General features: G+C 39.7%; 1 protein-coding gene and 1 long non-coding RNA gene across 3 annotated transcripts; one reads left to right on the top strand and one right to left on the bottom strand.

Moving 5' to 3' along the window:
* LOC119032482 lies at positions 1-27,533 on the bottom strand. The gene is made up of 37 exons (XM_037121729.1): positions 27,010-27,533; positions 26,179-26,315; positions 25,665-25,959; positions 25,416-25,502; positions 24,783-25,052; positions 24,319-24,525; positions 23,954-24,229; positions 23,520-23,747; positions 23,310-23,433; positions 23,045-23,238; positions 17,908-18,038; positions 17,352-17,646; positions 17,091-17,177; positions 16,508-16,777; positions 15,959-16,165; positions 15,573-15,848; positions 15,061-15,288; positions 14,846-14,969; positions 14,581-14,774; positions 10,825-10,873; positions 10,187-10,206; positions 9,926-10,012; positions 8,664-8,870; positions 8,311-8,586; positions 7,759-7,986; positions 7,545-7,668; positions 7,280-7,473; positions 5,181-5,204; positions 4,331-4,461; positions 3,887-4,181; positions 3,643-3,684; positions 3,169-3,438; positions 2,580-2,786; positions 2,217-2,492; positions 1,239-1,466; positions 1,018-1,141; positions 1-934 (listed from the first exon to the last, which is right to left on the bottom strand). Exons 1-37 carry the CDS (start codon positions 27,262-27,264, stop codon positions 24-26), a joined length of 7,578 nt encoding a protein of 2,525 aa, XP_036977624.1. The 5' UTR covers positions 27,265-27,533; the 3' UTR covers positions 1-23.
* On the top strand, positions 15,693-17,194 carry LOC119032626. Of its 2 annotated transcripts, none has more exons than XR_005078991.1 (4): positions 15,693-15,825; positions 16,013-16,256; positions 16,623-16,800; positions 17,066-17,194. It is a non-coding gene; the product is annotated as an uncharacterized LOC119032626 (long non-coding RNA). The 2 variants fall into 2 exon arrangements; XR_005078989.1 differs by having other exon boundaries at positions 15,704-15,825; positions 16,010-16,256.
* Positions 27,534-27,986: the final 453 nt, after the last annotated feature.

Genomic DNA, 27,986 nt, shown 5'->3' on the forward strand with positions numbered 1-27,986 from the left:
TATTGTGAAAATAAGTGCCTTTATTATGTTTGAATTTCTCGACCCATGATTGCTTTCCTAGTGTTTCTCTCTGGTCTCAGCAGGATTATGTAACATTTGGGTCCAAACAGTGCCACCAAGAGACCAAAACTGGAGGCCAATATGGCAAACACCTCCACTGCATCTGCATATTTGCCTGGTGAGCTAATATAAGCAGGGACAAAGGCCACCCACACAGCACAGAAGATCAGCATGCTGAAGGTGATGAGTTTTGCCTCATTGAAACTATCTGGAAGATTCCTTGCTATAAATGCAATCAGAAAACTGAGTAAAGCCAATGAGCCAATATAGCCCAGTAACACTGCAAAACCAACTGTGGATCCAACTGCACACTCATAAACTATCTTGTCATTGTAGTACTGAGTGTTTTTATGAGGAGTTGGTGAGGCACATACAATCCATGCAGTGCAGACTGCTGCCTGAACAGATGTGAGAACAATAACAATCCCTCTCTGCTGCAGAACTCCAAACCACTTCAGACTGGCTCCCCCTCCTGGCTTGGAGGCCTTGAATACAGCTAGAACCACCATGGTTTTTACCAAAATGCATGAGACACAAAGCACAAAGCTGATCCCAAATGCTGCATGTCTCAGCTGGCATGTCCACAGTCTGGGACGACCGATAAACAGCAGTGAACACAGGAAACAAAGCTTCAGAGACAGCAGTAACTGGAAACTCAGCTCCGAATTGTTGGCACGTACTATGGGTGTGCTGTGATGATAAATAAAGATGCCCATGACAACAGCACACATACATGTGCCCAGCAAAGAGGCAGCTGTCAAGCCAATACCTAAAGGCTCATGATAGGAGAGAAACTCTGTTTTCTTCGGAACACAGTGGTCACGCTGGGGGCTGGACCAGAAGTCCTCAGGACAGCTGGTGCACTCCATGGCATCTATAAGAAAAGGAACAAACATGAGACATGATATATGTTTATATTATGTCTCAATACTGCAATGTTTAAAGTTAAAAACCAACCAGTGCCATTACTGATCTTCCCCTCAGAACAAAGGATGCAGTCAAAACAGCACACAGGTTCCCCTTTCTTTCTGGCCATGCGGGTACCTGGAGGACAGCTTTCACTGCACACTGAGCGGGGTGGCTATAGGGAGAAAAGTAGAGACTGTTTCTATTATTATACACTTCTTTACATTGCTATAATGATTTATTCATGGTGTGTCTACAAAATCAGGTATAACCTTTTTTGTTTCAAAGTTCCAGAAGATTTTGTCTTCATCAATTGTGAGTTCTTCATCTATGAATGCTGACCTTTTGACCTCACCCACATTCTGAACTTTAGTTGTTCCATCTGGGAGCCACAGCCAGTTCATGACATCATAGATTGCTAAGGCATCACCATTCTCATCAAATGAAACTTGATCACCAAATGTTGTAGTGAAGTTAACTTTTGCCAGGTAATACACTAGCTACCATAGAGAAACAAAAAAAACAGAGAAGACCGATTAGGATTCAAGAAATGACTATTTCTAACCCAGATACTGTCACTTTAGTGGTTGAATGGGTTGTTGAGGGTTGAATATTTCTGTGTTATCGTGGTAAACATGGGGGTACCCAGAATTCAACTATCAAACGGCATACTACACTCATGAACATATCAAAACAAGAAGTTATTGCTGAACTAATAATTTTAACCTCTGACACTTGATCACCAAATGTTGTAGTGAAGTTGACGTTTTCCAAGTAATACACTAGCTTTATAGAGACATGAAAAATGATGATCAAAAAGTAAATATGACAGATTAACCCTCAAAGACCTAGAACAATTTTTGGGGTGCCTGACCCTCCTGTGTCAATTAAAATTTTTCCTAACCTGATCCAGCAGTCAGCACGTAGTATTTGCATTTTCAAACCCAGATTTTGTAACTGCCAGTGGTTGACTAGGTTTTTGAGGGTTACAACATATTTATTTATGATGTGTTGATGACAAACATGGGGGTACCCACTAATCTATTTGCAAACTGCATACTACTCTTGCGAACATATCAAAACCAGAACCTATCACTGCACTGTAAAACCATCCACTAACATCACCCAATAGTAGGTAATTTCCTCTCTGTAATTGTTCCACACATTACAATTAATTGTACTGCTTTGCAAGAAATATTAAACCCTATGATTTAGTGATATGGCAGATGGAGAGCAAGCTTATATCACACCTGCCATGGCTCCAGCCTTTTCAAACTGCCACAGCTGTGCCCACTGAAAGGCCCCCTCCCTGGCTCACACTGCAGCATGTCATCAAGGGCGTAGGCCAGAGCATACACAGCCTTGTACACATTATACTCTGGCCTGAGATCAGAAACATCCAACAACTCAGTCGCCACATCCTCTAGATTTTCCTGTCCAGTACATACAGCTCCCCCAGCCTCCACCCAACCTGCTGGGGGTGGTGTGAATTTACATTTAAATGTGAACTCCCAAAATTGGCTTACCTGAAATATATTCAAAACAGTCTTACAAATGATGACTATATATTTTTCCTCCAATGAACATATTAGATTTCACAGTAAAACTATCACCATGGTATTTCTGTAGCCGTTGTTTTGGTCTATGTCAGGACGAATTTGTAGCAGGAATTCCTTGAAGCCTGGAATTTCTCCTCGACGGATGGCAATGCCAAGTGTGCCAGCCAGGTAAGTCATGAAGTCAGGTGTCTGGAGGACAGTAGAAGCTGTCCAGGCTTCACTGGCCATCCACTGCAGGCCTGTCACATTCTGCTTCACCACCTGAGTGTCGGATTAGATATATAACTCCATAAAGTTATATGACTAAAATATTGTGTAGTCTTCTGAATTGTACACACAGGTGAATTGTAGTGTCCACAAGTGATGTCTTTTCTTACTTGTTCATACACAGATGCCATCCTTAGCTTTACACAGTATTTTATAAACAAAGCATATCACCCATAACCAAAGTTTTGGGTAATTAATCTGAGTAACTGGCCAACTCTAAAACCCTGCTAACAGGACATTAAACAGATATGAATATGTTACTCATTAAAATAAATGCATTTGTTACAGGCTAATATGTTATTGGAACTTAAATCTTTCAGTTTGATTAATGAAAAATAATTAAGATGTATAACTGATATTGCAGCTCAAACCCAACCTCTTCCATGAGGTTCATCATGTAACTCTCATGTGCAAACACAATGACCACACGAGCTGTGGATTTCTTCATCACATCCACGATCCTCCTTAGTTCATTTGGGTCATTGCTCCATGGTAACACCTCTAAGTAGGCAAGACAACCTCCACCAGAGTGTGCCAGGTCAGATTGGAAGGACCGAGCAGCGTGGAGTCCGTAGTCATCATCACTGACCAGCAGACCTGCCCAGCTCCAGCCAAAACGTGTGAGTAATCGAATCATAGCCTGCACCTGAGTGAACACAGAGATAGGTGCACAGGCAGAAATAATCGTTCTGTGGAAAACCTTCTAAAAAGATTTCACATTAGATCATATTTTGTTGTTGCGTTTCAAGGAATGTAACTGTTATTTATTATTTATGTGAGATATTCTTTCTTGTGAATAGTTAACTACACATGCTTTTTATGCATTTCTGTTAAGCTTACAGATAGTCACCTGGAAAGCGTCACTTGGGATTGTCCTAAAGAAGGATGGAAACTTCTTCCGGTTACTCAGACAGGAACATGTGGCAAAATGACTCACCTGTTAAAGACACAGACTGTACAGCCTGAGCACATTCAAAGCCTTTTCCAGCTCTTTAAATATTTAGTAGTTACTCTATGTTTACATGTGACATTAAGTCTGAGATCATATCAAAATGATCAAATAAAATTGATTAAAGTCAAATGGGCAAACTTACCATAGGTACTCTGTACAAACCTAAGACAGAGGAAATTGCAATAGAATGTGTAGAAGAAGCATCACCCACAATCCCTATGACTGGAGGAGTTCCTGCACAGGTCTCATCTAATATAATCTGCTCCTCTTGACCACTGACTGCAGATAATCCTGCACGAAATGAAATCCCTAGTTTGACACAGTGATCGTAAAGACTGTATCCCAGAGTCACATTAGGTAGCAGATTGGAGTTTCTGTTGATCTCATCAATGGCAAAGGCCATGGTCTGGACCCTCCTAAATCCTACAACATCAAAACTAACACAAATGCCACTATTAACTATCAAAAAATAAGACATACAATCACTGTGATCACATGAACACATTGCACAATTGCAGAAATACATATGAGTCATGAAATTGATTTTATACAGTTTTTGCTTTTGCCGCTTTCCTGAGAGACTCACCCATAACAAGTAGGCTGTGGTGGCTCTGAGGTAAAAGACAGGTCAGGAAGCACAGAGAAGAAGTGGACCTGAAATAGCCCACCTAAAACAACATCTCCAGCCTTTTGTATCTCATTAAGATGAAACTGTCCCTGTAACCGGCAGACGGAGGACAAAAGAGGAGAAGACACAGCAGAACAGAAATACGAATACAGCAACATGGAATACATGAGCAAGAGCAATTTAATATCTGAAAATCCCCACATGACTTTCCTCCAGTTCACCCCTCTCCTGAGCCCATTCAGGCTGACAGCTTAATGTCAGCCTCTTTTATTGACTTGCAGCATTGTTTAATCTTAAACATCACCCAATGGGCTATAAGCAAGTGTAGGGGCGGGGCCTAGAATTATATATATATATATATATATTTTTTTTTATTTCTGACTGGTTTTTAAGTTACCCATCTATTTTATTTATTTATTTATTTATTCATTTATTTATTTTTTGCACTGTCTTTTTGCACTATATTTTATGTGGTTGATACATAGTTATTTAGAGGGTGGTAGATATGATCACATCTGTAGAAAAGTGTGGGCAAGAAAGGTTGACCTATCAGAACTTTGTCTATCAAGTTTGCAACATTGAGAATTTGAGAAGAGCATACAATTAACAATGAAATACAAATGCCATATGTGATCTAATAATAATTAATATCATTAATATCTTCATTTCTTATCAAATAAAACAGGCACTGGGGCGCCGCATAGCTCAGTCGGTAGCGCGTGCGACCCATGTGCCGAGGCTCTGCAGCGGACCCAGGTTCGACTCCCGGCCCGGGTCCCTTTGCTGCGTGTCACTCCCCGTCTCTTACCCTGTTTCCTGTCCAACTCTTCAGCTGTACTGTCAAAATAAAGCCAGAAAAAGGCAAAAAAAAATTAAAAAAAATAAAACAGGCACTAATTAAAGATATTATGTACTGCAGTGTTCTGGCTCATCAGCATCTACAGACCTTCTGCCTTGTCTAAAATGATTCTCAAGACATGAAGAGTATTTCCATGAAACATATTAGTATTTGGTTTCAATATCACTCCATAGTGACATCATACATTCAACCTTCAAAAAGAGCTGTAATAAGTTCTTGCACAATGGATATAAGATACTTTCAGATGAAGTGTTTCTTTTCTTGAACTTTAAAGTGAGTAAGGTTCAATTATGAGGCTGTCCAGATAGCAAATTTTACCAGACAACCTCACCCAGTCGACATACAGTGTGGAAGGATGGCACTTGGACAGTCCATAAAGACTGGACCAAATAAACCACAACTGGCCCAAGTCTGAGCTAGATCCAGCTCCTGCTTTTGGCAGGCCATAGCATGGCCAGGACTTGACTGGCCAAGTGCAATCATCGCACACACTGTCTGGGTTAAAATATGTGTTCCTCTCATTAAAACATTTGAATAATAACCACTGACAGCTGGACTGGTGGCCAAGATTATTGAAGTTTTAGCAACTACCGTAAGTTTTGGAAACATACTCAACAAATAACTGGCAAAAACATGGGAGAGTGACTGTCCAGTGTACTCTAGCCCATCACACATTGTTTTAGGTGCAAATGTTTTTTTTTGACAAGGAGGGTTCTTCTCATGGGGCCATTCAAAATGAATGAATGGAAAAAAGGCTAAAAACTCAGTACCAGCACCAGAGCCTCCAATTCTGAACAATTGAGACAGTATCGTTCATTGAGAATTTAGTTAGTTTACACTGAATTCATCTAGCATTTCTCTTTTCTCATATAGCAACTCTGGTAGTGTTTTGAAATGGAAAAGAAAACAACTGAAATCATTCCAGCAGATGATTGATGACAATATTTTATTGTATGAAATTTAATTCATCCACAGAGTAAAAAGTACACCTACCTGAATTCTATTCATGTACCTTTTCAGTTGTTTTAAGCTGATGCAAAGTGATGTAGCATTGATACATTTTTATGTTTGGAATGTTTGGGGAATTCATAATGATGAAAAAACAAAACAAAACAAAACAAACTCCAGTCTTGTTTTGTTATAATTCTAGAGTCTAGAGTTAATGTTAAATGGAGCAAAGGTAATATATTGTAACTCTAGTTCGATGGTGTGAAGCAGAGAATGTTAACCTTGTATCAATGCCATACCAAGTCATTACATAACATATGTTTTTGCTTGGATGTCGTGTATATAGTATTAATTCTGCTGCAAGTTTTTAAATGAAGTTTTTATGACTTTGCAGTGCCCCGACCCATGATTGCTTTCTTTGTGTTCCTCTCTGGTCTCAGCAGGATTATGTAACATTTGGGTCCAAACAGTGCCACCAAGAGGCCAAAGCTGGAGGCCAGGATGGCAAATACCTCCACTGCATCTGCATATTTGCCTGGTGAGCTGATATAAGCAGGGACAAAGGCCACCCACACAGCACAGAAAATCAGCATGCTGAAAGTGATGAGTTTGGCCTCATTGAAAGTATCTGGAAGATTCCTTGCTATGAATGCAATCAGAAAACTGAGGATTGAAAGGAAGCCAATATAGCCCAGTAACACTGCAAAACCAACTGGGGACCCAACTGCACACTCATAAACAATCTTATCATTGTTGTATTGAGTGTTTTTGTGAGGAGTTGGGGAGGCAGATACAATCCATGCAGTGCAGATTGCTGCCTGAATAGAAGTGAGAACGATAACTGTCCCTCTCTGCTGCAACACACCAAACCACTTCAGACTGGCTCCCCCTCCTGGCTTGGAGGCCTTGAACACAGCTAGAACCACCATGGTTTTTACCAAAATACATGAGACACAAAGCACAAAGCTGATCCCAAATGCTGCATGTCTCAGCTGGCATGTCCACAGTCTGGGACGGCCGATAAACAGCAGTGAACACAGGAAACAAAACTTAAGTGACACCAAGAGCAGGAAACTCAGTTCGGAATTGTTAGCACGTACCATAGGTGTGCTATGATGATAGATAAAGATGACCAGGACAATAGCACACATACATGTGCCAAGTAATGAGGTTATAGTCAAGCAGATACCCAGAGGCTCATGGTAGGAGAGAAACTCTGTTTTCTTCGGAACACAGTGGTCACGCTGGGGACTGGACCAGAAGTCCTCTGGACAACTGGTGCACTCCATGGAATCTATGAAAAAAGGAAAAGGCTTGAGATATATCTATATTTCCACACTACAATGTTTAAAATTACATACCAACCAGTCGCATTACTGATCTTTCCGTCAGAACAAGGGATGCAGTCAAAACAGCACACAGGTTCCCCTTTCTTTCTGGCCATGCGGGTACCTGGAGGACAGCTTTCACTACACACAGACCGTGGTGGCTATAGGGAGAAAAACATCTGCAATTATACACTACTTAACAGTGCTTTCATGATAATTGTTATTATCTATGAAGTCTCTGAAAAAGCAACCTTTTGTGATTTCAAGTTCCAGAATATCTTATCTTCATCAACTATGAGTTCTTCACCTTTGAATGCCGACCTCTTAACCTCACCCACATTTTGCAGTTTTATTGTTCCATCAGGGAGCTGCAGCCAGTTCATGATATCATATATTGGTAAGGCATCGCCATTTTCATCAAATGACATTTGATCACCAAATGAGGTGATGAAGTTCACCTTTTGCAAATAATGAAGAACCTGTATGTCAGAATATAGGAGAGAGGAATACTTAGAAAATAATTTTTTGTTAACATTTGAACACAGTGGTACCTGGTATTCAATAATAAAATTTCTTATGACACTTACAAAAAATTCTATACCTCGTGACAAGATAGTGTTATTCCTCACCTGATAATACTGGTGGGGAAAATGTTTTCAACTATGTGAGGCATTCATGATTAGTGATTGCACATCTCCTAATTTCTAATCTCTTGGTTTAATCTGTCACCCCATACACCTCAGGAAATACTAATCTATATGATTTAGTTATATGAAAAGGTGAAGTGTAAAGCAATATCACACCTGCCATGGCTCCAGTCTTTTGAAATTGCCACAGCTGTGCCCACTGAAAGGCCCTCTCCCTGGCTCACACTGCAGCATGTCATCAAGGGCGTAGGCCAGAGCATACACAGCCTTGTACACATTATACTCTGGTCTGAGATTGGAAACATCCAACAACTCAGTCTCCACATCCTCTAGATTTTCCTGCCCAGTACATAATGCTCCTCCATCGTCCACCCAACCCTCTGGAGGTGGTGGGAATCTACACTGAAATGTGTATTCCCAAAACAGTTTCACCTGAAATGCATTTAAAATATGTTAAGTTAAAAATCAAAACAATGTATTATTCTTGAGTGTGAGGGTTTAACTCTCACTATGTTATTTCCATAGCTGTTGTTGTGGTAAAGGTCTGGACGTATTTGTAGCAGGTATTCCCTGAGCCCTGGTATTTCTCCTCGACGGATGGCGATGCCTAGAATGCCAGCCAGGTATGGCAGGAGATGGGGGGTCTGAAATGCAGTAGCTGCTATCCAGGATTCACTTGCAATCCACTGAAGGCCTGTCACATTCTGCCTCAGCACCTGTGTATCATATGATATATATATATATATATATATATATATATATATATATATATATATATATATATATATATATATATATATATATATATATATATATATATATATATATATATATATATATATATATATATATATACATATATATAAGCGTACAGTTTTACACAAATTGAGGAAAGTGTTGCATATCATTAAATCTTGAGTTCAGTGGAATTGGTGTGACTAAACAATCCCTGCGAAAAGCACCTTGGACTAGTAAATTTAATGAAATTAAATCTATTTTTATAGCCCAATACATTATTATAACATCAATCTTTCAGTTTGATGAATAAAACTTTAAGATCCATAACTGCATTATAATTAATTATATTTCAAGCCCAACCTCTTCAGTGAGGCCAATATGTTATCTAAATTAAATCTTTCAGTGTGGCAAAAATGTTTACAGGTATAACTTGTATTTTAAGCCCAACCTCTTCCATGAGATTAATCATGTTACTCTCATGTGCAAAACCAATGACCACACGAGCTGTGGATTTCTTCATCACATCCACAATCCTCCTTAGTTTAGCTTGGTCTTTTTCCCAGGGTAAGATCTCAATGTAGGCCAGACAACCGCCACCATACCGAACAAAGTCAGATTGGAAGGATCGAGCAGCGTGGAGTCCATAGTCATCCTCACTGACCAGTAGACCTGCCCAAGTCCAGCCAAAGTGGATCAAAATCTGAATCATAGCACGCACCTTAGAGAATACAAAGTGAACTGGTTAGTGCATAGACAGATAAAAATGTAAAACATGCAAAACAGGTTTCATAATAAATCGTGTTTGAATATTGCCTTACAAAGATTATATATGTGCAATGTTTGCATTGAAAGTGGTTCTTTCTGAGGAATGATTATTTGCAGCTAAAACAAGTAAAATTGTTTCACTCTGGATCACACTTAATTATTGCATTTTAAAGGATATCCTTTCTGTTGCATTAAAGATAAGTTCTTTCTAGTGAATGTTTAACTGCACACGCTGTTATGCAGTTTCATTATAGCTACGGATGGTTACCTGGAAAGCATCACTTGGGATCGTCCTAAAGAAGGATGGAAACTTCTGCCGGTCACTCAGACAGGAACATGTGGCAAAATAACTCACCTGTGAAAGACACAGACTATACACACTGAAAACATTCAATGCCTTTACCAGCTCTTTTAACTTTTTGAAGTTAAAGATAAGTTAAACTAGTTAAAGTTTTTACAATTGACATTAAACTTGACATAAGTCAAAATTATCAACAATAATTATTAAATGGGAAATTGGAAAACTTACCATTGGTACGCTGTATGAACCTATGACAGAGGAGATGGCAATAGAACTTGTAGAAGAAGAATCACCCACAATCCCTATGACTGGAGGGGTTCCTACACAGGTCTTGTCTAATATAAACTGCTCCTCTTGACCACTGATGAGTTACATTGCTGCACGAAATCCTATCTGTAGTTTATAGCAGTTGTCATAAAGACTGTATCCCAGAGTCACATTAGGTAGCAGGTTGGTGTTTCTGTTGATCTCATCAATTGCAAAGGTCATAGTCATGGCAGCCCTGAACCCTGGAATGTAAAAACTAACACAAAACAATACTCTTTGCAATTCATAAATACATAATACAGTGTCTGAAATCTACAGTATTTCAAAACAATTCATCCAGTTGAATATTAACAGTTAAAATGTATAATTAAAAGTTTGAAAATAAGTAAACTGTTTAAAATAGCATGATGCTGAATCTCATTCTTCCAGAGTCATGTTTAATTCATAGAAATACATTCTACAAATGTGACTGATTTTCCACAGCTTCTAATTTTTCCTTTTTACCTGACAAACTCACCCATAGCAGGTAGGCTGTTGTGGCTCTGATGTAAAAGACAGGTCAGGAAAGACAGAAAAGAAGTTGATCTCAAACAGCCCACCTAGAACCACATCTCCAGCTTTGTGCATCCCATTTAGATGAAACTGCCCCTGTAACCGGCAGGACGAGGAATAAAGAGGGGAGGACACAACAGAGGAGAAGTAAGAATACAATAACATGTAAGACATGAGTGATAACAATTCAATATCTAAAAATCCCAGCATGATTTTCCTCCTGGTACTGCCTTTTTCTGAGCCCAGTCTGCTTTATTGCTGTCAACCTCTTTTATTGACTTGCAGCATTGTTTAATCTTGAGCACCGCCCAATGGGGTACAAGCAAGGGTCAGAGTGGGCTTAAAATGAATTTCATTTGAGACTGATTTGGACCAGTGTATCTCAACTAGTGGGTCGTGGACCCATTTTCAGTGGGTCGTGCACCTTTGCTCGGGCGAAAAAAAAATTTAAGAAAAAAATATGTGCTTTTAAATTGAAGAGGATTTTTAATGCAGTGGAGTACTGTCTATTCACACACCATAGGTGGCGATAATGCCCTGTAATGATAATTCACACCCACCATTGCACAACATAGAACAAGAGTCGCAAAGTTTGTTTTTAAATGCTGATTGAGCATGGCGAAAAAACAACCCTGAATATATGAAATGTGGATTGTCCTACACTGAGGACAACAGAAGCCTGCAAAACGGAAGCTGCATTTGGAAACCAAACATCCATCCATCCATCCATCATCTGTACACATTATATGTACGCCGCTTAATCCTCTGCAGGGTCGCGGGGGGGCTGGAGCCTATCCCAGCTGACTTAGGGCGAAGGCAGGGGACACCCTGGACAGGTCGCCAGTCTATCGCTGGGCTGAAACCAAACATACCTCTCTCAAAAATAAACCTGTTAAATACTTTCAAAGACGACTTCAAGACATGAGGACATCACACAAGTGTCTTACTCCTTCGTGCTCCAAGCAAGAATACTTGACAGAGCTCCGAATGCAACTTGGAAGCATTGGTTTTTTTTGCATCGGAAGGATATGGTGCCAGTGCTTCATGAAACATTAAAAGATGTCGTCCAAGTGATAGACTACATTGAACAAAGTGCAAAGAACACACAATGTTTTCAAAAACTGTGCCAAGATCTTGGTAGTGAGCATGTACAGGTGTTGTATCATGCCGAGGTACACTGGCTTTCGAGGGGAAAGGTACTGTCGCGTTTTTATGAACTACGAGGTGAAGTCGCAGCCTTTCTTGCCCAGAACAATTCGCCTCTTGCAGACCTGTTTAGCAATAGTGTGTGGCTTGCACATGTTGCTGATGTGTTTGAACAATTAAACACATTGAATGTGTCTATGCAGGGGAGGGGGCACAACATTTTTTTAACAAGATGACAAAATCGATGCTTTCAAAAAAAGATCTCTGTGTGGGCATGCCATGTCTCTAAAAAACGACTCGACATGTTCCCCAGTGCCTGTCATGAGGGACAGCAACTGGACACGGCAGGAAAAAATGTAATGAGGAAAACAATCACGACACATCTGAGTAATTTTCTGGAGCAGTTTAATAACTATTTTCCTGAGAAACACAGGGATGACGACTGGATACGTAACAAGCAACAAAGAGAGTCAGCTGGTGGAGCTGTCATGTGACAGCACGCTGAAAAAGAAATTCGTGGAGGTAAGCCTCTCTCTCTCTCTCTCTCTCTCTCTCTCTCTCTATATATATATATATATATATATATATATATATATATATATATATATATATATATATATATATATATATATATCTATATATATATCTATATATATATATATAGATATATATATAGATATATATATATATATATATATATATATATATATATATATATACACATACACCCATCAGGCATAACATCATGACCACTGACACGTGAAGTGAATAACACTGATTCTCTCTTCATTGTGGTACCTGTCATGTCCTCGAAGTTGATGTGTTAGAAGCAGGAAAAATGGGCAAGGTTTTGAGCAAGTCTGACAAGGGCCAAATTGTGATAGCTAAACGACCACAACCTTTGAGTTTCGCCCAGAGCGTCATGCAAGCTAGGACTTGCTAGGGCGAGGTGAGTTTGAATGTTTGTTAAGCTGTCTGGCAAGGGAACTCAGTACTGCTTTTGTAGGTGGGTAGTAAGTAATGTCTTAGGCCACCTCCTCTGTTCAAACATGGACCTTCCAGTTTGACATAGATGGACTCCTTTACTCCTCTCTCAAACCATCTGTCTTCTCTGGCCAAGATGTTTAATTTGTTGTCTTTAAATGAATGATTTTTCTCCTTCAGATGTAAGTGGGCAGTCTTGACCTGAGGAGCTGGCCCTCCTATGCTGTGCCATTTGTTTATGGATAGGTTGTTTTGTCTCCCCAATGTACATATTTGTGCATTCCTGGCTGCACTGAACGGCATAAACTACTATACTCTCTTCATGCTCAGTTGTTTTGTTCTCAAGATGTACTAGTTTCTGTCTCACTGTGTTGCTGTGTTTGAAGTTAACTGGGATATGATGTTTATCAAAGATCACAGGGAATGACAAAGATGTTGCTTGTCTTGTCTCCTCCTCTCTGTCTGCTCTGGATCTTTTAGGGGTTATGACACAGATCCAGCCTTGGTAGCCACATGTTTTAAGTGCTCCCCTGGTGTGCTTCTGTTCCTTCTCCTCCCTCTCTGACTTAGTGGGCACAGTCTCACCCCAATGGTTTAGGGTTCTGATGACTCCTTGTTTGTGCTCCAGTGGGTGATGACAGTCAAACAGCAAGTACTGATCTGTGCTTGTACACCTCAATGTTGAGGCTTCTGTCTTCATCAATGTGTACTTCACAGTCCAAGAAGGGCTATCAACTAATTTGAATGAAAATCCATCCATGATAATAGCAGATGCTTAAGCATATCTTGAGCAGTAATACATTTAATTTTTTTTGACAGGGCAAAACACATGACATGAGTTACCTATGGGATGTAAGTGAACATCCATAATGAAAATGAAATAAGTCAAGTTGATGTATTTTTTATTGTGTACAGAAAAAAAGATTCATTCTATCTCATGAAAGAAAGTGCAGTTACTATGTTTGGATTTCCCGACCCATGATTGCTTTCCTTGTGTTTCTCTCTGGTCTCAGCAGGATTATGTAACATTTTGGTCCAAACAGTGCCAACAAGAGACCAAAACTGGAGGCCAGGATGGCAAATACCTCCACTGCATCTGCATATTTGCCTGGTGAGCTGATATAAGCAGGGACAAAGGCCACCCACACAGCACAGAAGATCAGCATGCTGAAAGTGATGAGTTTGGCCTCATTGAAAGTATCTGGAAGATTCCTCGCTATGAATGCAATCAGAAAACTGAGGATAGACAGAAAGCCAATATAGCCCAGTAACACTGCAAAACCAACTGTGGACCCAACTGCACACTCATAAACTATTTTATCATTATAATATTGAGTGTTTTTATGGGGAGTTGGCGAGGCAGATACAATCCACGCAGTACAGATTGCTGCCTGAATAGAAGTGAGAACAATAACTGTCCCTCTCTGCTGCAACACACCAAACCACTTCAGACTGGCTCCCCCTCCTGGCTTGGAGGCCTTGAATACAGCCAGAACCACCATGGTTTTTACCAAAATACATGAGACGCAAAGCACAAAGCTGATCCCAAATGCTGCATGTCTCAGCTGGCATGTCCACAGTGTGGGACGACCAATAAACAGCAGTGAACACAGGAAACATAACTTCAGGGACAGCAGTAACTGGAAACTCAGTTCTGAATTGTTAGCACGTACCATAGGTGTGCTTCGATGAAAGGTGAAGATCCCCAGGACAATAGCAGAGATAGATGTGCCAAGTAATGAGCCAGCTGTCAAGCAGATACCCAGAGGCTCATGGAAGGACAGGAACTCTGTTTTCTTAGGAACGCAGTTGTCACGCTCAGGGCTGGACCAGAAGTCCCCTGGACAGCTCTTGCACTCCATGGAGTCTATGAAAAAAGGAACCAACATGAGAAATATTTATATTTCCACACTATGATGTTAAACACTAAATACTAACCCGTCTCATCACTGATCTTTCCCTCAGAACAAGGGATGCAGTCAAAGCAGCACACAGGTTCCCCTTTCTTTCTGGCCATGCGGGTGCCTGGAGGACAGCTTTCACTACACACAGACCGTGGTGGCTATAAGGATAAAAATAAGAGCCTGTCATTATACGCTAATTTACAGTGCTTTCATGAGTTATCCATGTGTGTCTGAAAAATCAGATATAACCTTAGTAGATTCAAAGTTCCAGAAGATTTTATCTTCATCAATTCTGAGTTCTTCCCCTTTGAAAGCCGACCTCTTGACCTCACCCACATTCTGCAGTTTTATTGTTCCATCAGGGAGCTGCAGCCAGTTCATGATATCATATATTGGTAAAGCATCGCCATTCTCATCAAATGACACTTGATCACCAAATGATGTGGTGAAGTTGACCTTTTGCAGATTATGGAGAACCTGTGAGTATCAGAATATGGAAAAAAGCCAAAGAACACAGATTTAATACCATGATTTTAATATATGAACACAGTGGTAGCTTGTATTCAATAATAAAACTTCATATGATACATACACAGGTTTTTCTATATCTCATGACATGATATTGTTATCCCTAACATGATAATACTGGTGGCGAAAATGTTTTCAACTATGTGAGGCACTCATGATTAGTTATTTTACATCTCTGCAACAAACATATGATTCATTCATACAAACAGGTGGAGTGCAAAGTGATATCACACCTGCCATGGCTCCAGTCTTTGCAAATTTCCACAGCTGTGCCCGCTGAAAGGCCCTCTCCCTGGCTCACACTGCAGCAGGTCATCAAGGGCATAGGCCAGAGCATACACAGCCTTGTACACATTATACTCTGGCCTGAGGTTGGAAACATCCAACAACTCAGTCTCCACATCCTCTAGATTTTCCTGTCCAGTACATAATGCTCCCCCAGCCTCCACCCAACCTGCAGAGGGTGGTGTGAATCTACATTGAAATGTATATTCCCAAAACAGTTTCACCTGAAAAGCATTAAAAACATGTTAACAGTTCACAGTTGAATATGGTAATTGAAATAAACACACTGTATTTTTCCTGCAATTTGTCATCAGAAAGAGGGTTGAACTCTCACTATGTTATTTCCATAGCTGTTGTTGTGGTGTTGATCAGGACGTATTTGTAGCAGGTATTCCCTGAGCCCTGGTATTTCTCCTCGACGGACGGCAATGCCTAGCATGCCAGCCAGGCACGGCATGAGATGGGGGGTCTGAAATGCAGGAGCTGCTATCCAGGATTCACTTGCAATCCACTGAAGGCCTGTCACATTCTGCCTCAGCACCTGTGTATCATATAAAATATATATGTTTACAGGTTTACACACTATGAGCAAGTATTGCATATCATCATAACTGGAGTTCAGTGGAATTGGTGTGAGTAACCAATACCTGCTAAAAGCACCTTGAACTAGTAAATTTAATGAATTAAATCTATTGTTATAGCCCAATGCATTATTATAACATCAGTCTTTCAGTTTGATGAATAAAACTTTAAGATCCATAACTGCATTATAATTAATTATATTTCAAGCCTAACCTCTTCAGTGAGGCCAATATGTTATCTAAATTAAATCTTTCAGTGTGACAAAAGTGTTTACAGGTATAACTTGTATTTTAAGCCCAACCTCTTCCATGAGATTAATCATGTTACTCTCATGTGCAAAACCAATGACCACACGAGCTGTGGATTTCTTCATCACATCCACAATCCTCCTTAGTTTAGCTTGGTCTTTTTCCCAGGGTAAGATCTCAGTGTAGGCCAGACAACCGCCACCATACCGAACAAAGTCAGATTGGAAGGATCGAGCAGCGTGGAGTCCATAGTCATCCTCACTGACCAGTAGACCTGCCCAAGTCCAGCCAAAGTGGTTCAAAATCTGAATCATAGCACGCACCTTAGGGAATAAAAAGTGAACTGGTTAGTGCATAGACAGAAAAAAAATGGAAAACATGCAAAACAGGTTTCATAATAAATCGTGTTTGAATATTGCCTTACAAAGATTATATATGTACGTTTGCATTGAAAGTGGTTCTTTCTGAGGAATGATTATTTGCAACTAAAACAACTAAAATTGTTTCACTCTGGATCACACTTAATTATTGCATTTTAAAGGATATCCTTTCTGTTGCATTAAAGATAAGTTCTTTCTAGTGAATGTTTAACTGCACACGCTGTTATGCAGTTTCATTATAGCTACGGATGGTTACCTGGAAAGCATCACTTGGGATCGTCCTAAAGAAGGATGGAAACTTCTGCCGGTCACTCAGACAGGAACATGTGGCAAAATAACTCACCTGTGAAAGACACAGACTATACACACTGAAAATATTCAATGCCTTTACCAGCTCTTTTAACTTTTTGAATTTAAAGATAAGTTAAACTAGTTAAAGTTTTTACAATTGACATTAAACTTGACATAAGTTAAAATGATCAGCAATAATTATTAGATGGGAAAGCGGAAAACTTACCATTGGTACGCTGTATGAACCTATGACAGAGGAGATGGCAATAGAACTTGTAGAAAAAGAATCACCCACAATCCCTATGACTGGAGGGGTTCCTACACAGGTCTTGTCTAATATAAACTGCTCCTCTTGACCACTGATGAGTGACATTGCTGCACGAAATCCTATCTGTAGTTTATAGCAGTTATCATAAAGACTGTATCCCAGAGTCACATTAGGTAGCAGGTTGGTGTTTCTGTTGATCTCATCAATTGCAAAGGTCATAGTCATGGCAGCCCTGAACCCTGGAATGTAAAAACTAACACAAAACAATACTCTTTGCAATTCATAAATACATAATACAGTGTCTGAAATCTACAGTATTTCAAAACAATTAATCTCGTTGAATATTAACAGTTAATATGTATAATTAAAACTTTGAAAATAAGTAAATTGTTTAAAATAGCATGATGCTGAATCTCATTCTTCCAGAGTCATGTTTAATTTATAGAAATACATTCTACAAATGTGACTGATTTTCCACAGCTTCTAATTTTTCCTTTTTTCCTGACAAACTCACCCATAGCAGGTAGGCTGTTGTGGCTCTGATGTAAAAGACAGGTCAGGAAAGACAGAAAAGAAGTTGATCTCAAACAGCCCACCTAGAACCACATCTCCAGCTTTGTGCATCCCATTTAGATGAAACTGCCCCTGTAACCGGCAGGACGAGGAATAAAGAGGGGAGGACACAACAGAGGAGAAGTAAGAATACAATAACATGTAAGACATGAGTGATAACAATTCAATATCTAAAAATCCCAGCATGATTTTCCTCCTGGTACTGCCTTTTTCTGAGCCCAGTCTTCTTTATTGCTGTCAACCTCTTTTATTGCCTTGCAGCATTGTTTAATCTTGAGCACCGCCCAATGGGGTACAAGCAAGGGTCAGAGTGGACTTAAAATGAATTTCATTTGAGACTGATTTGGACCAGTGTATCTCAACTAGTGGGTCGTGGACCCGTTTTCAGTGGGTCGTGCACCTTTGCTCGGGCGAAAAAAAAATTTAAGAAAAAAATATGTGCTTTTAAATTGAAGAGGATTTTTAATGCAGTGGAGTACTGTCTATTCACACACCATAGGTGGCGACAATGCCCTGTAATGATAATTCACACCCACCATTGCACAACATAGAACAAGAGTCGCAAAGTTTGTTTTTAAATGCTAATTGAGCATGGCGAAAAAACGACCCTGAATATATGAAATGTGGATTGTCCTACATTGAGGACAACAGAGGACATAAACCTCAGTGTGTTTTGTGCAGCGAGGTGTTGGCACAAAAAAGCGTGAAGCCTGCAAAACGGAAGCTGCATTTGGAAACCAAACATACCTCTCTCAAAAATAAACCTGTTAAATACTTTCAAAGACGACTTCAAGACATGAGGACATCACACAAGTGTCTTACTCCTTCATGCTCCAAGCAAGAATACTTGACAGAGCTCCGAATGCAACTTGGAAGCATTGGTTTTTTTTTGCGTCGGAAGGATATGGTGCCAGTGCTTCATGAAACATTAAAAGATGTCGTCCAAGTGATAGACTACATTGAACAAAGTGCAAAGAACACACAATGTTTTCAAAAACTGTGCCAAGATCTTGGTAGTGAGCATGTACAGGTGTTGTATCATGCCGAGGTACACTGGCTTTCGAGGGGAAAGGTACTGTCGCGTTTTTATGAACTACGAGGTGAAATCGCAGCCTTTCTTGCCCAGAACAATTCGCCTCTTGCAGACCTTTTTAGCAATAGTGTGTGGCTTGCACATGTTGCTTACCTTGCTGATGTGTTTGAACAATTAAACACACTGAATGTGTCTATGCAGGGGAGGGGGCACAACATTTTTTAACAAGATGACAAAATCGATGCTTTCAAAAAAAGCTCTCTGTGTGGGCATGCCATGTCTCTAAAAACCGTGACAGCACGCTGAAAAAGAAATTCATGGAGGTAAGCCTCTCTCTCTCTCTCTCTCTCTCTCTCTCTCTCTCTCTCTCTCTCTCTATATATATATATATATATATATATATATATATATATATATATATATATATATATATATATATATATATATATATATATACAGTAGTGTTCAAAATAATAGTAGTGTGTTTAAAAAAGTGAGTAAAGCTCAAAATCCTTATTTTATTTTTATTTTATTTCCATACACGCAAATGCTTTGGAAACACTGCACATTCTATTCTGAATCAAAACATGAATTGTTGTTACTTTACAAAAGTGAGGAAAAAATCATATTTTACGCTGTTCAAAAAAATAGCAGTGTTTGCATTTTTCATTACAAACTCAAACATTTACTTTATGAATTGAAAAATGCTTGAAGATTTAGCTTTCTTGTGAATCACTGAACCAATATTTGTAGTATAACCACTGTTTCTGGAACTGCTTTACATCTGTGTTGCATGGAGTCAACCAACTTCTGGCACCTGTGAACAGGTATTCCAGCCCAGGACGATTGGACTACATTCCATAATTCCTCTGCATTTCTTGGTTTTGCCTCAGAAACAGCAAGTTTTCTATTGGATTAAGGTCCGGGGATTGGGCTGGCCACTCCATAACGTTAATATTGTTGGTCTGGAACCAAGATGCTACTTGCTTGCTGGTGTGTTTGGGGTCGTTGTCTTGTTAAAACACCCATTTCAAGGGCATTTCCTCTTCAGCATAAGGCAACATGACCTCTTCAAGAAATCTGATGTATTCAAACTGATCCATGATCCCTGGTGTGTGATAAATAGGCCCACCACCATAGTAAGAGAAATATCCCCATATCATGATGCTTGCGCCACCATGCTTTATTGTCTTTAAAGTGTTCTGTGGCTTGAATTCAGTTTTTGAGGGTTGTCTGACAAACTGTCTGTGGCCCCTAGACCCAAAAAGAACAATCTTACTTTCATCAGTCCACAATATGTTGCACCATTTCTCTTTAGGCCAGTCAATGTGTTCTTTGGCAAATTGTAGTCTCTTCAGCACATGTCGTTTTATCAACAATGGCTAACATAACTTGGCTTCACATAGGCGTCTTCTAACTGTTACAGTACTCACAGGTAACTTTAGATCTTCTTTGATCACCCTGGAGCTGATCATTAGCTCAGTTTTTGCCATTTTGGCTATTCTTCGGTCCATTTGAACGGTGGTTTTCCGTTGTCTTCCACGCCTTTCTGGTTTTGGTTGCCATCTTAAAGCATTGGAGATCATTTTAGCTGAGCAGCCTATCATTTTCTGCACTTCTTTGTATGTTTTCTCTTCTCTAATCAACTTTTTGCTAATCACTTTTGCTCAAAGCGCGCTGTTCTTCTGAACAATGTGTGGAACGACCCATTTTACTCCGATTTTCAGAAAGAAATGCTCTACAACCAGCTGGTACATGTGCTGTCTTTGTTCTTACCTGTTTGACACCTGTTTTTTCATAGAGTGAATGACCTCACTAATTGAACTCCACACTGCTATTATTTTGAACACGCCCCATCCAATTACTGATTCAATTACACAGACTCAGCAGCATGCATGTCATGACTAATGGGTCTGTTGGTTTTCTGTTACTCTACTACACCTACTAGTAAATTATTTGCCATATAAAAATATAATTTCTACCAAAAACAGTGATTGATCTGATTAGTGATTTTGGACTGCTATTATTTTGAACACAACTGTGTATATATATATATATACACACACATATATACACACAAATATATACACACAAATATACATATACATATACACCCATCAGGCATAACATTATGACCACTGACACGTGAAGTGAATAACACTGATTCTCTCTTCATTGTGGTACCTGTCATGTCCTCGAAGTCGATGTGTTAGAAGCAGGAAAAATGGGCAAGGTTTTGAGCACGTCTGACAAGGGCCAAATTGTGATAGCTAAACGACCACAACCTTTGAGTTTCGCCCAGAGCGTCATGCAAGCTAGGACTTGCTAGGGCGAGGTGAGTTTGAATGTTTGTTAAGCTGTCTGGCAAGGGAACTCAGTACTGTTTTTGTAGGTGGGTAGTAAGTAATGTCTTAGGCCACCTCCTCTGTTCAAACATGGTCCTTCCAGTTTGACATAGATGGACTCCTTTACTCCTCTCTCAAACCATCTGTCTTCTCTGGCCAAGATGTTTAATTTGTTGTCTTTAAATGAATGATTTTTCTCCTTCAGATGTAAGTGGGCAGCCAAGTCTTGACCTGAGGAGCTGGCCCTCCTATTCTGTGCCATTTGTTCATGGATAGGTTGTTTTGTCTCCCCAATGTACATATTTGTGCATTCCTGGCTGCACTGAACAGCATAAACTACTATACTCTCTTCATGCTTGGTTGTTTTGTTCTCAAGATGTACTAGTTTCTGTCTCACTGTGTTGCTGTGTTTGAAGTTAACTGGGATATGATGTTTATCAAAGATCACAGGGAATGACAAAGATGTTGCTTGTCTTGTCTCCTCCTCTCTGTCTGCTCTGGATCTTTTAGCGGTTATGACACAGATCCAGTCTTGGTAGCCACATGTTTTAAGTGCTCCCCTGGTGTGCTTCTGTTCCTTCTCCTCCCTCTCTGACTTAGTGGGCACCATCTCAGCCCGATGGTTTAGGGTTCTGATGACTCCTTGTTTGTGCTCCAGTGGGTGATGAGAGTCAAACAGCAAGTAGTGATCTGTGCTTGTACACCTCAGTATTGAGGCTTCCGTCTTCATCAAAGTGTACTTCACAGTCCAGGAGGGCTATCAACTAATTCTAATGAAAATCCATCCATGATAATAGCAGATGCTTAACCATATCTTGAGCAGTAAAACATTCCATTTTATTCGACTGGGCAAAACACATGACGAGTTACGAGTTATGGGATGTAAGTGAACTTCCATAATAAGATAAAATAGGTAAGTTGATGTATTTTTAATGTATACAGAAAAAAGGATTCATTCTATCTCATGAAAGAAAGTGCAGTTACTATGTTTGGATTTCCCGACCCATGATTGCTTTCCTTGTGTTCCTCTCTGGTCTCAGCAGGATTATGTAACATTTTGGTCCAAACAGTGCCAACAAGAGACCAAAACTGGAGGCCAGGATGGCAAATACCTCCACTGCATCTGCATATTTGCCTGGTGAGCTGATATAAGCAGGGACAAAGGCCACCCACACAGCACAGAAGATCAGCATGCTGAAAGTGATGAGTTTGGCCTCATTGAAAGTGTCTGGAAGATTCCTCGCTATGAAGGCAATCAGAAAACTGAGGATAGACAGAAAGCCAATATAGCCCAGTAACACTGCAAAACCAACTGTGGACCCAACTGCACACTCATAAACTATTTTATCATTATAATATTGAGTGTTTTTATGGGGAGTTGGCGAGGCAGATACAATCCACGCAGTACAGATTGCTGCCTGGATAGAAGTAAGAACCATAACTGTTCCTCTCTGCTGCAACACACCAAACCACTTCAGACTGGCTCCACCTCCTGGCTTGGAGGCCTTGAACACAGCCAGAACCACCATGGTTTTTACCAAAATACATGAGACACAAAGCACAAAGCTGATCCCAAATGCTGCATGTCTCAGCTGGCATGTCCACAGCCTGGGACGGCCGATAAACAGCAGTGAACACAGGAAACATAACTTCAGGGACAGCAGTAACTGGAAACTCAGTTCTGAATTGTTGGCACGTACCATAGGTGTGCTTCGATGAAAGGTGAAGATCCCCAGGACAATAGCACAGATAGATGTGCCAAGTAATGAGCCAGCTGTCAAGCAGATACCCAGAGGCTCTTGGAAGGAAAGGAACTCTGTTTTTTTAGGAACACAGTTGTCACGGTTTGGGCTGGACCAGAAGTCCCCTGGACAACTCTTGCACTCCATGGAATCTATGAAAGAAGGAATCGACGTGAGATATATTTATATTTACACACTACAATATTTAAAACTAAATACCAACCAGTCTCATTACTGATCTTTCCTTCAGAACAAGGGATGCAGTCAAAACAGCACACAGGTTCCCCTTTCTTTCTGGCCATGCGGGTACCTGGAGAACAGCTTTCACTACACACAGACCGGGGTGGCTATAAGGAGAAAAGATTGTCATTATACACTCATTTACAGTGCTTTCATGAGTTATCCATGGTGTGTCTGGAAAATCAGATATAACCTTTTTGGACTTAAAGTTCCAGAAGATTTTATTTTCATCAATTGTGAGTTCTTCCCCTTTGAATGCCGACCTTCTAACCTCACCCACATTCTGCAGTTTTATTGTTCCATCAGGGAGCTGCAGCCAGTTCATGACATCATAGATTGGGAAAGCATCACCATTCTCATCAAATGACACTTGATCACCAAATGATGTGGTGAAGTTGACCTTTTGCAAATAATGTAGAAGCTATGGATAACAGAATATATTACATAAAAAGAAATACATTAACACATGAAAACAGCAGTATCTTGTATTGAATATTAAACTTCATATGCACATATTATTAGTTATTTCATATCCCTGGGTTTAATCCGTTACCATATATACCTCATGAAGTACTAAAGCACATTATTCATTCATACAAACAAGTGGAGGGCAGAGATATATCACACCTGCCATGGCTCCAGTCTTTTCAAATTGCCACAGCTGTGCCCACTGAAAGGCCCTCTCCCTGGCTCACACTGCAGCATGTCATCAAGGGCATAGGCCAGAGCATACACAGCCTTGTACACATTATACTCTGGCCTGAGATTGGAAACATCCAACAACTCAGTCTCCACATCCTCTAGATTTTCCTGCCCAGTACATAATGCTCCTCCATCGTCCACCCAACCCTCTGGAGGTGGTGGGAATCTACACTGAAATGTGTATTCCCAAAACAGTTTCACCTGAAATGCATTTGAAATGTGTTAACAGAAACAGACATGCTGTATTATTCCTGCAATTTTTCATTAGATTGGGAGGGTTAAACTCTCACTATGTTATTTCCATAGCTGTTGTTGTGGTGAAGGTCTGGACGTATTTGTAGCAGGTATTCCCTGAGCCCTGGTATTTCTCCTCGATGGATGGCGATGCCTAGAATGCCAGCCAGGTATGGCATGAGATGGGGGGTCTGAAATACAGTAACTGCTATCCAGGATTCACTTGCAATCCACTGCAGGCCTGTCACATTCTGCCTCAGCAACTGTGCATCATATGACATATATATGTTTACAGGTTTATACTCTATGAGCAAAGTGTTGCATATCATCATAACTGGAGTTCAGTCGAATTGGTGTGAGTAAACAATCCCTGATAAAAGCACCTTGGACTAGTACATTTAATGAAATTGAATTTAATTGTATAGCTCAGTGCATTGTAACTTAAATATTTCAGTTTGATGAATAAAACTTTAAGATCCATAACTGCATTCATATATTTAAGTTATATCTGAAGCCAAACCTCTTCAATAAGGTTTATCATGTAACTCTCATGTGCAAACCCAATGACCACACGAGCTGTGGATTTCTTTATCACATCCACAATCCTCTTTATTTCAGCTCGGTCATTTTCCCAGGGCAAGATCTCAACATAGGCCAGACAACCTCCACCAGACTGGACAAATTCAGACTGGAAAGATTGAACGGCATGGAGCCCATAGTCATCGTCACTGACCAGCAGACCTGCCCAAGTCCAGCCGAAGTGGTTTAGAATCTGAATCATAGCACGCACCTTACAGAGTGAAGTGGTTAGTGCAAGGACAGAAAGAATAAAACATTTATTGGAAAACATGCAAAACTGTTTTTACAATAAATCAATTCAAAGATTATCTCTCTCTCTCTCTCTCTCTCTCTCTCTCTCTCTCTCTCTCTCTCTCTCTATATATATATATATATATATATATATATATATATATATATATATATATATATATATATATATATATATATATATATATTTCGCATTGAAGGGAAATCACATTTAATCAGTGCATTTTAAAGAATATAATTGCTGTTGCTGTGTGGGGCATTCTTTCTTGTGAATGTTTAACTGCACATGCTGTGATGTATTTCAATTGTGGCAACAGATAGTCACCTGGAAACCATCACTTGGGATCGTCCTAAAGAAAGATGGAAACTTCTGCCGGTCACTCAGACAGGAACATGTGGCAAAGTAACTCACCTGTGAAAGACACATACTGTACATCCTGAAAAATTCAATAACTTTACAAGCTCTCTTGACTTTTTTAAAATAAAAGACTACATTTTTACATCTGACATTAAACTTGACATGAAGTAAAAGATTTCCAATAATCATTATTAGAATGGAATCTGGGAAACTTACCATTGGTACTCTGTAAGAACCTGTGACATAGGCGATGGCGATAGAACTTGTAGAAAAAGAATCACCCACAATCCCCATGACTGGAGGGGTTCCTTGACAGGTCTCATCTAATATAAACTTCTCTTCTTGACCACTGATGAGTGACATTGCTGCACGAAATCCTATCTGTAGTTTGTAGCAGTTATCATAAAGACTGTATCCCAGAGTCACATTAGGTAGCAGGTTGGTGTTTCTGTTGATCTCATCAATTGCAAAGATCATAGTCATGGCAGTCCTGAACCCTAAAATTAAAAAACTAATAAAAAACAATACAACTTATCCAAATTGATAAATACATGACAGTGTCTGACAACTACAGTTTTTGAATGAATTTTGTGAAAAGTAATTTTTTTATAATTGCATTAATGCTGAATCTCGTTCTTCGACAGCAATATTTAATTTGTAGAAATACATTCTACAAATATGAGTGATTTTCCACAGCTTCTATTTTCTGTTATTGTCCTGACAAACTCACCCATGGCAGGTAGGCTGCTGTGGCTCTGAGGTAAAAGACAGGTCAGGAAAGACAGAAAAGAAGTGGATCTCAAATATCCCACCTAAAACCACATCTCCAGCTTTGTGCAGTCCATTTAGATGAGACTTTCCCTGTAACTGGCAGGAGGAATAAAGTGGGGAGGACACAACAGAAGAAAAGAAGGAATACAACAACATGAAGTACATGAGTGAGAACAATTTAATATCTACAAATCCCAACATGGCATTCCTCCTAATCATCCCTTTTCTGAGCCCAGTCAGTTTTCTTGCTGTCAACATCTTTTATTGACTTGCAGCATTGTTTAATCTTAAGCACCACCCAAAGTTGGGCAGGGATTTAAACTAATTTCATTTGAGGTTAATTATGAGAACACTAAGACATTTAGTGAAACAGTCTTTTGATTTATTTTTTCTTTGCACTGTCTTGTTTGATTGAGGGCAATATTGTAAATCAGCTAAATAAACCAACAAAGATCTTTATTTCCAACCTGGTAGATGCTTATTAAACTTTCTCGGAGGATGAATTATCACACATTACAACATAACAGTACTGTAGAATTAAATTTAAAAAAAAAAAAAAAAACACATTTCTTTCCTTCCTGTTCGACATTTAGACATGACCCTTTCTTTTAGTTTAATTCACAACAGTCTAATTCAGCTTGAACATGTAGAAAGTAAAGATGCTCTTGTTTTGTTTTATATTGCGGTACAGTTCTGCTATAGACTTTCATGGAGGCTAATTTGCAATACCTTGAAACATGACAGTAACATACATTTGAGAGATATCACAAATCTGCTACTTGTGACACACCTTTTTTGGACGGTCCAGTACAATGTTATATTTCTGACAAACATATTCAGTCAAATGTAGCTCCAAATGCATGACATGAAATGGGGCAAGAGGATATAGCATCAGCTGATCTTTGGTCTGAGCATGGTGGATGCATGGGGTTATGCGTAAGTACCTACAAACAGCAATCAGTTTACATGGGATGTGTGAAGTAGTGACCAGATATGGACTAATGTGGTTTAACTTAGGCCACACTTTTATTATAATGAAAAGCATATGACCCTGCAAGTAGGTGTATGTTATACAAAACAGGCTTTAATTAACACCAATTAAAACCTATTCCTCATAATATTAGCAGCTGTAGATTCACTATATATTACATATTCTTGTGGACTAAATTCTATACATACTGTATGTGATATGAGCTTACCTACACAAGAGAATATGTGTGTCAAAATAAGTCAAGTTTACATTTCTTCAAATTGTGTACAGAAAAAAAAAGATTAATTCTGTCTCATGAAGATACATGCAGTGAATAGGCCTGGATTTACCGGCCCATTATTGCCTTCCGTGTGTTCATCTCTGGTCTCAGCAGGATTATGTAACATTTGGGTCCAAACAGTGCCCCCAAGAGACCAAAACTGGAGGCCAGGATGGCAAATACCTCCACTGCATCTGCATATTTGCCTGGTGAGCTGACATAAGCAGGGACAAAGGCCACCCACACAGCACAGAAGATCAGCATGCTGAAAGTGATGAGTTTGGCCTCATTGAAAGTATCTGGAAGATTCCTTGCTATAAATGCAATCAAAAAGCTGAGGATAGAAAGAAAGCCAATATAGCTCAGTAACACTGCAAAACCAACTGTGGACCCAACTGCACACTCATAAACTATCCTGTCATGGTTATATTGAGTGTTTTTATGTGGAGTCGGGGAAGCAGAGACAAGCCACGCAGTGCAGATAGCTGCCTGAACAGAAGTGAGAACCATAACTATC

Source organism: Acanthopagrus latus, chromosome 2, assembly GCF_904848185.1.
Source record: "Acanthopagrus latus isolate v.2019 chromosome 2, fAcaLat1.1, whole genome shotgun sequence".
Classification (NCBI taxonomy): domain Eukaryota; kingdom Metazoa; phylum Chordata; class Actinopteri; order Spariformes; family Sparidae; genus Acanthopagrus; species Acanthopagrus latus.

Bases quoted from the DNA above. Each gene is read 5' to 3' on its own strand.
- LOC119032482 (XM_037121729.1), bottom strand. From the start codon at position 27,264: ATGCTTTTCATTATAATAAAAGTGTGGCCTAAGTTAAACCACATTAGT. The intron at 25,960-26,178 runs GTGAGTTTGTCA...GTTTTTTATTAG, and splicing joins CAGCAGCCTACCTGCCATGG to TTTTTTAATTTTAGGGTTCA. The intron at 23,239-23,309 runs GTTGGTATTTAG...CTTCTTTCATAG, and splicing joins AAAGATCAGTAATGAGACTG to ATTCCATGGAGTGCAAGAGT.